Here is a 16800-nt window from a genome sequence, read left to right on the forward strand (position 1 = left end):
TTCAGCCAATGTGATAGAACACACACACACACACACACACACGCACACGCACACATACACACACACGCACACACACACACACACACACACACACGCACAAAAAAAACAAGCCAGAAAACAGCTCAAAATAATTACATAGTACCTAATATAATGAGTTAGTATCTCGAAATAATGACTTAGAATTTCAAAATAATGAGAAACTTTCTCAAAATAACATGTTTATATATAAAAACTAATGAATTAATATTTAAAATACTCAAAATGATGGCTTGGAATTTCAAAATAAGGTTTAGGAATCTCAGTGAGAAAATGTCCCAAATTTATATGCTAAAAGAATGAGTTAATATCTCAAAATAATGACTTAGATTCTCAAAATATATATCAAAATAGTGGTTTAACATCTCATTGAGGAAGTTTCTCAAAATAAGTTAGATATTAAGTCAAGTTATTTTGAGAACTTTCTAATTATTTTGAGTTACAAACTCATTATTCTGATCATGTTTCAATCCCAATCTAAAAGGAAACTACATCAAAATCTCAGTATACAACCTTTTTGTATAACAATAAAATCCACTTGAATCTCATATATTAAGTCTTTATTTATGTTGTTATTTTGAGTGTTTCTCATTATTTTTAGAACTGTATTTTGAACATTATTTTGAGAATTTAACTCATTATGATAATAAAGTTTCTCATTATTTTGAGATACTGATTCATTATTACGATTAAGTTTCATTTTCAACCAATCAAAAAAGGAACTATGTCAAAATCTTGTTTCACAACATCTTGTTGTTGTATAATGATGAATAAATCTTCTTCTGTACTAAGTCATTATTTATAAGTAAGTCACTATTCTGCGTAAGTTCCTCATTATTTTCAGGGATGAAATAATTGTTTTTGTGATACTGAATAATTATTTTGAGATTTTTAAGCCATTGCTTGACTTAGAGGATCTTTTTTTCCATCACATTGGCTGTAATTGGCTACCATATGATTGAATCATGATCCTATTATTCTACAGCTGGACTGAATAATTCAAAGTTGTGTGCTGTGTAATTTGATGCTCTGCCCTTCAGTGCTTCTGATGCTGTTTTCTTTGGCTCTAAACAGGGAACATTGTGATAAAATAAGATGATAAAACTTAATTGATCAACAAAAATAAATAAGGTCCACTTACAGCAATAAGACTCTTCAGGGAAAATCTAAATAAATTAAGCACACACATGCAATATTAGACCAAACAGTAAAAAAGGAAATTAATCAAATAATACAACAATAAAGCTATAAACAGGATAGGCAGTAAACAAGTCTGGGGTCATAAATATATGAATTTTGATATTAAATTATTGAAATAAGTGTTTTGCCTCACAGGCTGTGATAACACTGACTGTAGTGGGCTGTGGCTGCATGGTGGCTGACCTGTAGAGATCTGTTGTCTTTCAGCTCCACCTGGAGGCAGTTTTAGTCAGTCTCTCCTTCTCTCCCCTGTGTAGCAGTCTGTTCCACGTATTTGAATGGTCCTACATGCTCCTCTCAGTGTCTCCAGCAAAGCTGCAAGCTGTAAACTTGTGTGTTGAGGTGTTTTTGGTCAGTAAAAAACAGTCTTAAGAGCTTAAAACTGAAGAAACACTCGCTTCATCTGAACACATCATTATCTATCAACTGCTGTTTTTTTCTACAGCCCAGTTTTGTTGATTTGCTTTTTTACACATTGCCAGGGACAGATTAATCCTCCATGAAGCCCCTGGCATAACAACAAACAAACAAAAAACGTAGGCTTCCACTGACCCTCCTGAATCATTTTTAAATCAGTTCTAGTCCCTATTTATTGTTAATGACTGATAAAAAATCGGTGGGCACAAACTTTTTTTGGCTTCTAAAAAGGTGGTGGTGGTGGGGGGGGGGTTCATGCCAGAAGACGTTTTGGAACCACTGACTTAAAAGTAGCCATTATCCCCTCATCCCCTCAAGAATATGTAAAAATGCTGGCTTGATATTGAGGCACCTATCATTTTAGTTTATATTTTGCTTTAGTGATAAACTCAGTAATACTGAACAAATTTGGACTTAACTCTATATGCTAGATACTATGATGCCAGTTGGCAAAAACAATTTTCAATATTTCTTTCTCATAAAATAGACCAAGTAAACCTAATTTGAAGAAATTTTCAAATAAATAAATAAATTAGGATTTATTTTAGGGTGTGTCACCTTAAAACAACACCACAAGGAATGAAAAAAGAGAGTCATTGTTTAAACTTTGAAATTTATTGCAATAACAATGGAGAATATTCCATTTCTGATAAAGTGATAAAGACTCTATAGTGCACTTCCAGTGGACAAAACATGACAAAGTCCTCTCTAGAGTGCACATCCAGTCAAGAAAATGTGATAAAGTGCACTCAAGAGGGTGCTTCCAGGAGACAAAACATGATAAAGTGCATCACAACCTCGCTTGTGTGCTGGTGCCCCACCGCATACACCAGGTGCTGGGTGTTTCACAGTCACAAAATAATGCACACACTGTGTAATGTGCATCGTCCCAGGTTTGTGCTGCATGTACTTGTATTTCAGATGTGTCCTTTTGTGTGTGTGTTGTTTAACTCAGCACATGCAGCAGATGGTGTAGGCTTTCTGGAGCTTCCTTTAGCTGAGGAAGATGTTCGTATAACAGTCTTAGACCAGATCTAACCACATTTTGCTGTGAACGTGTCTGAAGGTGACTGATATGCTTTTGTCATATCAACCGCATTTGGTTTCAGGTTGAATCATTGATCAGCAGTCTAACTACCTTTTGGTGCAAAGGAGTGTGCAATAAGTTCTTTTCAAGTGCATTGCTTTTTCCATTACATGCTTCTGTCATATCAACCACAATTTGGTTTAAAGTTGAATCAATGATTCTCTGGAATGATTACTTCATACAATAATTATCAAATTCAAAAAATAACAGCTGATTGCAATCTCTGAATCTCATTAGGTGTATCAATATATCTCCCTAAGAGAGTAACTGTCCTCGAGCGCTGTTCTCTAAAACAGACAGGAATCAAGCTGTCAGTAGGTGTAAGTCATTGCCTTATATTATCAAAGTCTCTCAGAGCCTCTGACAGACTCCTTGAAGTGATGCTTCTCCGAGTCCCCCTCAGCGTGGCTGGCTCCAGCAGCACAATGAGGACGAGGAAGCTTGAGTTGAGTGGGCAGAGTTGGCTTTGTGACTCAGTGTGACAGCTCCAGGCTTTTGTTAAGGGACATCTGAGTTAATGTGCTGTATTTCCTTTACTCCCTCTTGGATTCTGGCACGGCATTGACTTTGTCTCATCCTTACTGTCCTGCGGTGGTTTCTCCACTGCTGTTTTCCGAAGCCAGAGATGCAGAACTTGAGCACAGGCTTGTGTCAAATCTCCATCTATCATGCTCACCATAGTTTAGCTAGTATGCTAACATTTGCTAATGAGCACTAAACAGAGTTGGAGCTCTATCTATCCAATTTGTCCAACATTGAGACATTTCAGTCTAGACTAAACTGTGGCCTGACAGTGCCATTCCTTGAGCTGCTAGCATGAATTAAAAAAAAAGTGCTGGAAGCTACACCAAACCCACACATATTGGTCAAATAATATTTTGGCAAATGTCAGAATTATACCAACTTGTTCTCATTCTCAGGTTGTCAGATACCAACATTTTGCCACAACCTTCACAATTCATTCAGATGTACAAGGTACCCATTAGCAAATGCATGAGATGCACCAGGCTTTCAGTTACTGCAGTTTAAAGCCATCAACATCAGGTGATGTAGTATAGAAAAAAAAAAAAAAAAAAACAGCATATGGAGGAAACAAACACAGGACTTTCACCCAGGAGGTGGGGATTTATGTCACATGTGAAACCATGATATATGTATCGTAACTTATTTTATCCTAAACGTAACCAAGTAGTTTTGTTGCCTAAACCTTGCCATACTGACCTTTTACTCAACCTAACCAAGCACTTTGGTGCTTAAATCTAACCACACTGATCTTTTCCTAACCCTAACCAAATACGTTTTGTACCCAACTGATTGTATACTAAACCTAACTAAATAGTTTTGATGCCTAAACTTAGCCAAGTAGTTTTGTTGCCTAAATCTAACCAAACAGATCCTTGACTAAACCTAACTAAGCAGTTTTGGTGTCTTAAACTAACCAAACAGATCTTTCCCTAAAACTTATCAAGTAGTTCTGGTGCCTAATCTTAACCAAGCCAATACTTTCCTGAACCTAACTTAGCAGTTCTGGTGCCAAAACCTAATGAAACTGCAACTGTATCATAACATTAAACATGTGTTGAAAAGTCTTTCTGGCTGTGTCTCACATAGCCACTTGCACATCAATGGGACATGACAAATACATTGGTACCTATTTGAGGACCTGAGAATGGGTTGATTGTGCCCATTTTGATATTTGGGATCAGGTAAAACATTCTCAATTGTACTCTTTTAGACAAAAATTTTTATGACTTGTCAAAGTAAAGTGTAGAGGCGGTTCTGTTAAACTGAAATAAATTTTAGGTTCACTAGGGCGGGTCAAAGCAAGGAAAAGTGGTTTTGGGGACTCTTGAATGTAGGTCAACATTTTAGGAAGTTCCCTTTGTGTTTGAGATGACCACTCTAATTTCCGACCTTTCAGTATGAAGTAGGAGCTGATAGGTGGAACTTTTTTCTGTCATCTCATGGTTTCTATTCTCTTCAGCTTCCATTCTGACTCATGCTCAGATCTCTTCATTTTTATAATTTACATATATTCAAATTATTGCTTTTGTCCACGAAGACACGGCGTGTCACCAGTTTGACTGCTGACTTGCACACCAGCAGACTTGTGTTCAAACTGTGTGATCCCACAGCAGTTCAGGTCAGAGGGCACACGGTCCTCACAGACAAAGCTTAGGAAATACGTTCCCGGCTGGGAATCCCACTGAAACTGACATTTGGGTTATTAGGCAGCAGATTAAGTGGAATGAATGATTCTGTCCTGAAGCAAATTGAAAACTCAAATCTGTGATGTCATCCTGATATACAGCGTGGAGCCAGTCTGCTGGCAGTGAAGAGAGTGCCGACTTTGTGAATCAGAAATTACCCCCTCTTACTCTGAGGAAGTCATCTTGAATTCTGTCACAGTGGCCTTTTCTACCTTTTAAAATTTATCCTCTGCAGAGTTGTACATCAGTATAACAAATTCAGATTAAGGAACAGGGCAAATCTCCCCTTGTTTCCAGAAAAGGATGTAGTATATTTTACACTCTGCCATCTTGCTTTATATTTTAGAGCTGAATTTCACTTCTATTGTCCTTTAAGTTCTATGGAGAAGCCCTGAAGGCCAAAAAAGTAAGAATGAATGCCTTTTTATTCCGTTCTCAACACTGATTAACAGAGCTCTTGGTATGAAGACGTTTTATTTCCTTCTTACTTGGCCTGAATGGAGTGATCATCTTAGCCTTCATCAAAATCAGGCCCTATTCACTCAAAATTACACATAAGAAGTACCCAGCACCATTTTGGAGCAGCACTCACATGGATGTGAGGACAATTGTGCAAGCTAATTTTGGAGGAAATCTAATTTATTATTCTTGCAGCGCATAGGTACAATGGTCACGAGAATGTGATTTCAAATGGAGGGGGTGATAACTGAACACTGATGCATCATAGGTATTGTGATGAGGCAATGAAAGACACAAATCAAGAGTGTTTTGTTCAAAAGAAAACCAATGGTAATATCGCTGCTGGATCTCAATGTGATCCCAGAGGCCTTTTGGTTCACGATCACACACACTAGAGGTTTTGGGTCTCTGCCTTCAGCTCCATGAAGTCCTTGGCAGCTGTGGAGAGCCAATGGAGCTGTTATCACAGAATGGGAATGAATTCTCTGGAGTGGCAGCTGGGCTTCTTGGGGTCGTACCAATAATCACAGGAAACTGCAGTCAAATTGCTAAAATAGGGGGGAAAGATGCTAAAGTTGTCAAAGTTGTAGGATGTTTCAGAGAATGAGAGTCAACCCTGTTGATGGCTTGACAAAGTTAAAATTATGAAGCTAAATTAATTGATTTTCTTTGGTCATTTAGGGGCAGCTGACATGTAATCACCTTCTACGGTTGATATGGCAAATGGATGCATTTTTGTTTTATGTTCAGGTCCGTCGGATGAATTTGAGTCCAAATTACTCTCCTTGAAGTTCTGTTTTGCTTTACCAACTTTTAGGGAAATATCTGTCTCTTCAGCCTCTAAATGTTCCACTACGTTCACCAGTTAACCACTAATGATGTCTGCCGATTGGTGCTGGGCAGATTGTGTGCAGTGGATTCTTGAAAGCAAGTGAAACCTGCACTGGTGAGTGTGGTTGAACTGTCAGCCTCGTCTTACCAAACATGCCAGTGTCTTAAGTCATTTTGTGTGTTATCACAATGCTTTTTTTTTTACACACAAGTGTCTGAGAGATAAAAAAAAAAAAAAAATCAGGTGATGTAGTAAAAAGACCACATATGAAGGATGTGGGGTGGATGAACAGGTCAAACAAACTCAAGAGACTGGGGTTCTTCTCCTTTGTGAAAACGACAGTCAATGTTTAATTACTTTAACATTAGTACGTAAGTTAACTTATGTAACAAACTTAAATATATCGAAGTAGTTTTAGCAACCAAATTGTGGTCGTTTCACAACAACATTACTCACAACAAAGATCACAATGACGACGGTCATCTGACTATAATGACGAAGGTCACCTGACAATTGTCTCCAGGTCCAAAACTCACCAAATGCGCTGGACCAAATGATGTTAAATGATATGACAGGCGAAAACTATAGAAAGAGACAGATAATGAACTATTAAAAGGTTGATTTGCCTGTATTACAAAAAATAGGTTTGGTTTAATTTGTTTTTAGACTCTGGTCAATAGAATTTAGGGCTGAACCTCTGACTCTGTTCAAAGATGGATGCTGTTTTGCTCTTGGAACCAGACTGCTGCCAGCTGTCAGTCAGCGAGAAGCAAAGCCCAGTTGTCATTTCTCATGTCACCGCACCTTCAAATCTTCATTATATAAACTAGGGAAATTTGTTAAAGCAAGACATTTGTTGTTTTCTAAGCCATTCTGTTAAACTAAGTATTCCACGGCTGCTCCACTGGTGTGAGCTGAGGCTGTGAGCTGCGAGCTACCTGCAGCAGATCAAGTCAGTGAGCCAACCACATTTTTTCCCCATTCCCATCATTGTATGTCCCAGGAAATGGGATATCTAATCTTAATTAGTCAGGTCGCTACAATACAGCTACAATAAATAAATATTGCTTCGATAAAATAAAATAAAATGGCTGCACTAAAATAATATAGCTGTGTTTGCATTAAGCAGAATTAACAGACTTTTAAAAGTAATGCAAAAGTTTTACATGCAGTGATTGGTAAAGTAATTTGGTTACTTTTGAGAGAACTAGTAATTTCTAAATTTCAGTAACTTGGCAAACACTGGTCTCCTGCCTGAGGTGCACGGTGTGAGAGAAGACAGATAGACGCTGTGCTGCTGCCAGAGGAGTGCTGACTAAGATTACAGAATGTATGGAAATAAATGACAAAATAATAGATTTGTGTGTATTTCTCACATTCTCCCTGGTGGTCTGAATAACTCGCAAGATTGGTTTCCATTCATTTAATTCATATATTAAATATTTTGTCAACAAAAGATCTATTGGTAAGCAGTGGACCAAACTAATGTAATAATGAGGGGGAGGACCCAGTCTTTCAAAACTTGAAAATGCTTTGTTTCAGCACAGCTGCTTTGTCACGATACTGAATCTCACAAATTAACACTGACTAGACACTGTCAGACAATAATGGCTACATTTAATTTAATTTTTTGCAAGGGACACATCCCTACAGGCCCCACCCAATTCTACAAATTAATCAGGTTATTATTCATATCATTTAAATAAGGAAATTGATATTTAACATAAAATCAGAGAGAAGTGGTTCCCCACAATTAGGTTACAAAGATCCAAAAGCATAATTATATTGCCTGTAATGACAACTCAAGCCTTTTGTTGCAGTGACATGATTCAGCTCCTTTAATTGAACAGAAATATATCTGTGAAAACATGTCAGAATCAAAGCATGACTCAGCGCTCAAAGTCTTAGATTCTCACTGTGCGTCTATTTCTTTGTGTTTTCTTGCAGTCACAGTCTTTGCTTTATTTTCCTGTGCTTCCTGTGCTTTCTTTTTTTTTTATTTCATGAGATGCCAGCAGGTCAGCAGGTGTTTCCTACCTCTCGAGTTCGCACCTGATCTCCGCAGCCAATGTGCACGTCTTATTTCCATTTGTTTGGCTCTTTGTCTCTGAGCGTATATCACAGAAAAACAGTGCATGGTCTCTAGCAGAGGTCAGTGTTTTCTAAATGGGGTTTGGTTGTAGAGCTGACTTCCCAATGAGGGAGGCTGATGGAGAGATATTGAAATTATGGTTGTGTTATTCAGTTGCTTTTAGCCATAATACTTCAAAGAATCATACTGGCAACGGCAGGCTGAAGACTGAATCCTAAGGTTCATATTTTGGTGGATTTAGTTTCAGATTACTTCTATGAAGTACGTGTAGGAGTTCGGCTGGTGCATTTCATGTTCATGACATTTGTTTGAAACTTCAGTTTAATGGTGTGATTTCATGGTTGGATCCCACAGTTCTGATTTCACAACAACTCAGAAATAGTAGGTGAACTTTCTTTGTCCTAAAAAGTCATGAAGGGCAGTTGTGGGAATACTTTAAAATAACCATCATTAATAAATGGTAAATTTTAATGATAACAAACAATGACACAATAAACGTGCTGATAAAGTGCTGATATAGAGTACAAACAGTACTGGGACTGATAACCACTAAATTAACATCACAATGATAAACAGGTTGAAACTACAGCAGGGATAAAAATGAGGTGTCTTGCACAGTAATGATTCATGGCTTAGTTTACTTGCCATTAGCATTGCTGTCACACACTTTTTAACCTGACAAAATACACAGAGTTGGATACAAGAACAGCAATTTTAACAGGTTTTGACCTATCAATCAGAGAAAATACCCGCACTTACATGCATACATGTTATGATTATTAAATAAGCCTGTGGCTTCGTGCCTACAACCGAATCACAGCCGTACTGATCATTCAGTACAACAGCACTCCCTCTTGTGTGATATTGCTTTATTATTTCATCATTAGTTAGCAATATAATGATTTGTAAACCTTCATGAAATCATGACATAGAGGGATGCTGATATTTGTAACCCTTTGTTAATGCTCAATAATTAGTGTGTAAACTGTTTACATTAGCATGTTTTGGATGGGTATTAGAAAGTGGTGATTATACTGATTATTATAATGCCTTACATACTTGCACATTTGACTTGAGTACTTTACATTACATACGTCAGTTTATGTAAGTTACGTCCGTATTGTAACCCAAAGCATGATGTTTCCTGAACCCTACCCACACAATTTTGTCTCCTAAACCTAACCAAGTAGTTTTTGTGCCTTTATTTTGAATGTCTACCTGAATGCTACATATTTATTGCTAACCAGATCGTAGAGCCCTGTAAGTGCAAAACTGGCAATAGAGGTGTACCTGCAGCATCATAGTTTGAAGTGTATATATATATATATATACATATATACAGTATATATTGACAGATTTACAGTGAGAACATGTTGCCTATAAATTGCCCCCTAATAGTCAACTAAGGTTCATGTGTGTATATACTGATCTGGAGTCAGTTTGGCAGGATGTAGTTTGGCCTATAAATAAATGATTTCATTTAAAATATGGATGTGTATTTATAGATACAATTAATGTAACCTGCATGCAAAACAGGTCCACCCAATCAGCGGACAAAACATTCATTCTGTGGCAACACTTCAATAGTAGCCCAATTCCACAAGAAAAAAAAATCTGGCAACCCTGACCGGGGGAATTGTTCCAACATGGACCTTTTCTCTTGTAACCAGTGGACTGATGCTAATTGTGCTGTAGCTGCTATTAGCTAGTTAGCTATGTTAATGGTCCTATTACGCTGGGACACAGTGGATGGAAAGTAGTCCTGGTACTACTGCAAAAAGAAAGTAGCTCCAGTAGATTCGACCATAGAAAGAAAATAGTTCCTATGGTAAGGTCTGTTGATTACCTTGAATAGCTGGGTCATAATGTGCCATATAGTTTCAAGAAAAGGCCATTATTTTGAGATGAACTGTACCTGTCAGGGTCATTTGCACCCCAAAAATATATGTTTAAATAATTAAAGAATATCATAAATGTGTGATGACTTGTCGACTATTGGCTTGTGTATCAACGACTAGTCGACTAGGAAAACCTTTAGTGGGGAGAGCCCTAATAAACATTATCTCTGGATGGTTATTGTAAAGTTGCGACTGATGTTTATAATACTTTACAACTACTTATTAAGCATATATAAACATTATTTGAATGTTTTTCAACAGTAAAATTACTGTGAACTTTAGTTTAATTATTCTTTAATTTATGATGGTGATTAATTTATGAGTAATGATGGTTATTGTAACCATCAACCCAACCATCCAATAGTGTTGGGCATAAACAGATTTCCTTTTGATACAGATTTATTTTCTACTTGAAAAAAACTTTGTATGGCAAAGGCAGAGGTCCTTAAAAGCACCAAATGACTTTAATTTTCAAAGTCAAACATGTTTGTGTTTCATGTAACAAAGTGTAATACAGCCACTGAGCAGCCGAGCTCTCAGATCTGTAATAGATATGTACCTTCAAATCACCTTTTCCTGAGTGGTAATTTGGCTGGTACACTGGACGGCCGCGACACAATGTTTGATAATGTTCTCAGCGAGTGTTAGTTTGATGCATGAGAGTCAGAAAACTGATTGGTTACAGCAGAGGTATCATTTAGCTTGGTGTTTCTGCGACACCTCTATTAAATGCTCTGGCTCTGAGTACACACCGTAGGGCTGGAATCTGAATTAACGGACATGGTTATTCCATCAGCATTCATAATGGTAATATAAGACAAAGACACCTGTCATGAGAGTAAATGAACAGCTAATGCGGTGTGCTATGCAACCTGCTGAATGAGGAATGAAGGAGAAAACGAGGCAGCAAACTGCAGAAATTATTGGCGAGCGAAGGGAAGTCTGAGCGGCTCATGAAGACGGATTAATGAGCGGATGGGGAACTTGCGTTTGTCCATTTAACTACAGCTGGGACCAATGAGAGGTGAGACGTACGCTGAGTGTAACATTCAGACAAAATGACTGTAAAGATCTGGCCAATCTGTCTGAACACCTTTTTGGATGAATTCAAAAACGCAGACTGCAGAGAAAGAAGCATGCACCCGTCAACCTTGGCCAGTTGCAGCAAGTGCTAATGTCAGCTCAGCAGGACGCTACATGTCCCCATCTGAGTCACCGTCAACATGTAGCAGCTGCTGTGAGGGACAACGGTGCACAGTACTGAACAGAGTGTCTTTTGTTTTGGACACTGACTGCTTTGCTTAGTGGTGTCCTTAACCTAAATCTTTAACCTTCGTGGTGTCCTTAACACTACAAGTACCAGAATTCCAGAACTACTAGAACAGCCATAAGCAGTTATTTTGACCTTTGACCTTCAAAATCACTTGTCACGATAAATACCAGTCTAAGAAATGATTGTATTTATTCTGTTATTTATCTTTTTAAAAATTAAGTAACACCCCAAATTTTTACGTTTTGTAAAATTTATTAATGTATTGATCAATACGTATAATATCGTGTGTAGTAAACAGTAATGATTGCATAGATATTTTTCAGTAGGATAATAACCATCTGTGATCTCATTCACATTTTCGATTCATCTAGAATTACTCACATCAAGAAACAGTTAAATGTATTTTTTATAAGATTATTAACATGTGATTTTAACATTAATATTAACAAATTTCCACCTAGAACCATGACAAAAAACAATAATAGCCTACAGGAAAAGGCTGGAAACAAGTATTAAAACAATGTTTCAAAATTTGAGAGTTTAACAGAAAAATTCAGTGAGTTACAGGTGCTGAGACAACAGGTGTTACAACACTTCCCTGGTCTCCCTTACTTTATTTTTTATTGAGTCTAATTCATTAATTATTTGTATTTTAACGTTGGGAAATTGGAAATTGAGACCACTTGTGAATTTTATTGACAGAGACGATGATAGTTGCTAAGCAACCAAGATGAATCTGCGACTGTGTGAAAAGTAACAATGTGACGGTGGCCATTTCCATGTGGTTATGACTGCCTGTGGTTAAAAAAGGTAAAAACAATTACATTTTCTTTGCCTTTTCTGTAATTTATATCAAAAACATTTTAAATGAATATACACACTTTAAGGAAAAGTCAGGTACCAGCAGTATTGTATTTTTTTTTTATTCAACAGTTATTGCACATATAAATTTGAAAACGATCAAAATGACTGCCTTCGCTGTTTTATTGTTAACCTTAGTCCATAGCGAATGGCGTACCTGCAGATGTTTTTTGACATACAGTATTTCATAGGTGCTTTACTCAGTCATTCCAAGTTTGCATGCCCTCATTTATTTGTTCCCAATAGTCTTAAATCATTGTTTTTTGTTTAAGTGATGCTTAAAAAAGAAACATATCAATTCAGTTTATGCATTTTTAATAGATGGATGATTGAGTTCGTGTTGGCCGTCACACATTATCAGGGGACTAGGGGAGCTCGAGACACGTTTCCACTGCGGGAGGAACTGCGTGTTTCATGCAGAGTTTGAATTACGGGAGAGCTAAGGCGATCTCCCCTGAAAGGCTAATTTAGTTATTCAGGGGGAGCTCTGAAATAACATCCAATTTTAAGTCTGTTCATTTCTCTGTAATTACTGCCTGTGTCCCCCTAATGATTTAGTGATTTTATTAATAATCTTATTTCATTTTATTTGCTGTGATCAGGCCTATTCTTTCATTTTGAAACAGGCCTTAGGTTGTTGTTATAGCCTCTGTGTATGAAATGTTATGGACAATATTAATTCTAGTATTACTGTTATTGCTCACATTCCACTTACTTCCATGTATATACACGCACGTGATAAGTTTAGTAGTGATGTGCACCAGAAAATGTGGCTCCTCCAAAAGCCACCGTGTAATTCAAACCCTGCTTTCATATAATACATTATGATGTATTATCACGGAAAAAGTGTCACAACAGTATAAAGTAGTTAAAGTTTAAAGTCCACATTTACAAGCTGTTACAAGTGATGTGCACATCAGTGTACCATTAATTATAATCCAGTGATAATATAATATACATGATTCTTAAAGGGGACATTCTGGGTACTTTTTAGGTACATAAAGCATATTTTGATGCATAAATCAAACAAAGCCATCAATAAAAGTTAATAAATTTCCATACATTAAATTGTCGCATGAACTAGTATTACTGATAATCAGTATAATATATTAACTACACATACTCAAACAGGTTCGGTGCGTGTTTTATCCAGAGAAATCAAAGAATTGATACATCATTCAAATAAATTGACCATTAGTTTTATATGTCATCAGGACACTGTAGAGTGTCTGTCCTTCATATCGTATTTCACACAGTTATCTTCAGTGCACGTTGGATATGTTGTGGTGTGGCCCTGTTATCTAGCAAGAACAGTGGCTCGTCTCAGTTTACAGTGGACAGTATGAGAGAGAATTTAAAGTCTATTGAATTCAAGTCAGAGTTTGCATCAGCGCACAATTCCCCATGAATATTTTCTATGTGAACAGTTAGCTTTACCCAGACCTGAGTAAAAACACTGTGCAGGGTACTTACAGCTTCACAACAAGATGTTTCAGTCCAGACAAAAAAAAAAAACAAGATATAGAAAAGGGAGGAAAAGTTTATTGCTTTTAGTTGTTTTCGTTACACATTTAACATTCTGTTTAAAGAAACTTGAAGTGATCCAAATAAAAAGTTAAATAAATGAAGAAAAAAAAATCAGGACTTACAAATGCTTCAAGATGTGAAAGTAACAAAAGCAAGAGACAGAAAGTGAGAGACAAAAACAGAACAAAACATAAAAGAAGACTTTATGTAACGTTGTGCTGAACCTCTCCGTAAGGCAGATGAAGCATTTTAGCAAAGCACTTTGGTAAAACTATTTTTTTTGGATTGTTTTATAAAACCTCCAGGATGTCACTGCTGTGTTCTGAATTGTGACAGAAATGTAACAATAGAGCAGAAGCACAACACAGACAGGAGATACAAAAACATGGATCATTTTGATCAGGGGCCTCATTACAGAAACTTCTTCAGTCTGAAATCCTCTCTTAACTCAGTTTAGAATGACATTTTGGATTTTTGGTATTACAGAAAGATGTTTCTTAACTGCATTAAGGAAAACATCCTATATTATCTTAGGAGAAGAAACTTAGTCATTACTGAAGCATCCTAACCAAAGAATTTCCTGAGTTACGATGGATGGACGATCTGAGTTACGATTCAAAATAACAGTCAGAAATGGTCTGTATGGAAATGACGATGGAGAACAACACGAACATAAACTATTATAACTGAAAGGCAACTCAAACCCTGTGATGATGCTTGAAATTTCCCAGACCATGTATTAATGGGTATATATCGACTGCCAAGATTATTAATTTTGAATTTGATCGGTGTGCTCCGTCCATTGAAATCCTTATCATGGGCCGATAACTGTCAATGGTCATTAAGAATTTGATCAAGCAAGTACATTTTAATCAATAAAATAAAGATCTGAAATATAACTGATTATTTTATGAGAGCACTCTGCATGTTATCTGATATTCAAGTAAGTGTCAGCATTTGTGTTTTAACATGTTTCAGATTTGTTGTTGTGGAAATAAAGCTTTGATTGAGAGGGGGAACACATTTGGTGTAGGTATTTTAATTTATCTAATAAAGAATAACGATAATGATGATAATGTTACAAATGATCGATTAAGGAAGGTGCTTACAATTTGCGACCTGACCTCTGACTCAAAGCTAAAATTGAACGCCAGTGACGAGTGAAATGAGACAGCCGTTGTCATGGATACAGGCAGTCTTGTGTGGTACCGGAGTACTGATTGAAGAAGTTTACAACTCTAGTTAGGATTTTCTAAACTAAGATAAGATCGGAGGGCTGAAATAGGACAGGACAGAGGCACGAGTTTAGGAATCGCTTCTGATATAGGAAGAAAGGACTTTTCCCATCTTTGGAACTTACGATAGGACAAGTGCTTAGGATATTTTTCTGTAATGAGGCCCCACTCGATTTTGATCAAGTAAACCAAGACGGCAACCATGATCATGACAATATTAAGGCAGCGAACATATTTAAATAAACTGCTCTCCACCATGGTAACATCATACCACTGACCCCAGGCATATTGTTAAATTCATCACATGTTCTACTGCTCAATCATATAGATATCTTAATAAATAAAACATATCTTAAGAAACAAAATCATCTATATGAAAATCACAGTCACTATGTGGAACAATCAGCCTGTCTTGGGTTGTGGGTTTATTTTTCTGTAAAAAGCAGTCGTTGTATACGAACTACAAAACAGCAAACACTTTTTGTAATTAATACTTCAACATCAACACTCCATGTAGAGCAGAAAGAAAATAAATCACTTCTGCTTAGACAAATAACAGCTGAATTCAAGCTGTCACTTTGAAGAGTGTGTAAGGTCACGCAGGCATGTAATTAAGCCAGGTTTGACTAAAAGACACCCTACGTTTCTCCATCAGAGCTGTACAGTACAATAAACTGCTCATACTCAAGTGACGGCAGCTGCTTCAGTAGCAAATCGCACTTTGTACGTGTACGAGCGAGGTTTTTTTTTTCCCTCACCAAAAGCCCACTATGGGTGGCAGACTTGTGTACTGCTACTCCGCACAATCGTGGACGAACCAGGCGCAACAAGGACCTCAATCCATAAGTGGTACTCGTAAGACTTCAAGTACTCATGTCTTCTCTTTTTTTGAGAACTTTTTTTTTCGTCACCTTGTGAGTGAAATTTTCCACCATCAAGGATATTCATGAGACTTTAAGTACTCATGCTCTATCTGGTATGATAGATGTCAAAGGACAACCATCAGTATTCTTGTGTGATGCTTGCACAGCCACTACGGGTGCATAAGCTCTCAACAACAATGACCTCACACCATAGATGGTGTTTTTACACCTTTATGTTTTCAGAGTTTCCTGAAAACAATTCACCTGTCATTACTCCTTGCGGAGGAAATGACCATTCTGAATAGCTTTCTCCATGATGGTCTCGGCTGTTAGCCTTTGATTCAAATTGATCAAGGCTTTCAGCAGGTCATTTAAGCTGGCTTTCATGCCTGCTTTCTCCACCCACATTTTCAGCAATTCATGGATCCTGTCTTCATACTGAAGGTGCTCTTGGCTTTGGATCACGTTGTCGCTGAGATCAAGGCTACGGAAGAATCTCTTGAGGTAGCTGATGTTCATTTCTTCAAAGTACTCAAAGCATTTCCTCAGAGACTCTTCACCTGCAAACAAAGAGACTTTTATCCACCCTGACCTCATGACCTTGTGTAGCAGTAACATTTATTATGAACATTTAGAACTTGTACATAAGCAGGTTTTCCTGATTTGAATGGTTGAAAAGTTAATATTTTTTTAAATGGAGTTCAGGTAGATGGTAGTCCCCCCAGTTTGGAGAAGCAGCAGGAGTACCAGCAGCAAAATGCATTGTAGCCAAAAAACAAGATCAGTTTAAGTGCACACTATATCTAGAAT

The 16800-nt window shown here is 37.1% G+C and overlaps 1 protein-coding gene across 1 annotated transcript in view; it reads right to left on the bottom strand.

The window, feature by feature from the left end:
- Positions 1-13890: 13890 nt before the first annotated feature.
- Positions 13891-16800, bottom strand: part of LOC146320796 (tumor necrosis factor receptor superfamily member 10B-like) — a 31023-nt gene continuing 28113 nt past the window's right edge. Inside the window, exon 10 of the mRNA XM_084729243.1 lies at positions 13891-16550. Coding sequence (XP_084585369.1) covers positions 16261-16550 — 290 coding nt within the window. The 3' untranslated portion in view covers positions 13891-16260. The remainder of the gene's footprint in view (positions 16551-16800) is intronic.

The sequence above is a fragment of the Lutjanus erythropterus genome, chromosome 10 (assembly GCF_056507025.1).
Source record: "Lutjanus erythropterus isolate fLutEry1 chromosome 10, fLutEry1.hap2, whole genome shotgun sequence".
Taxonomy (NCBI): domain Eukaryota; kingdom Metazoa; phylum Chordata; class Actinopteri; order Lutjaniformes; family Lutjanidae; genus Lutjanus; species Lutjanus erythropterus.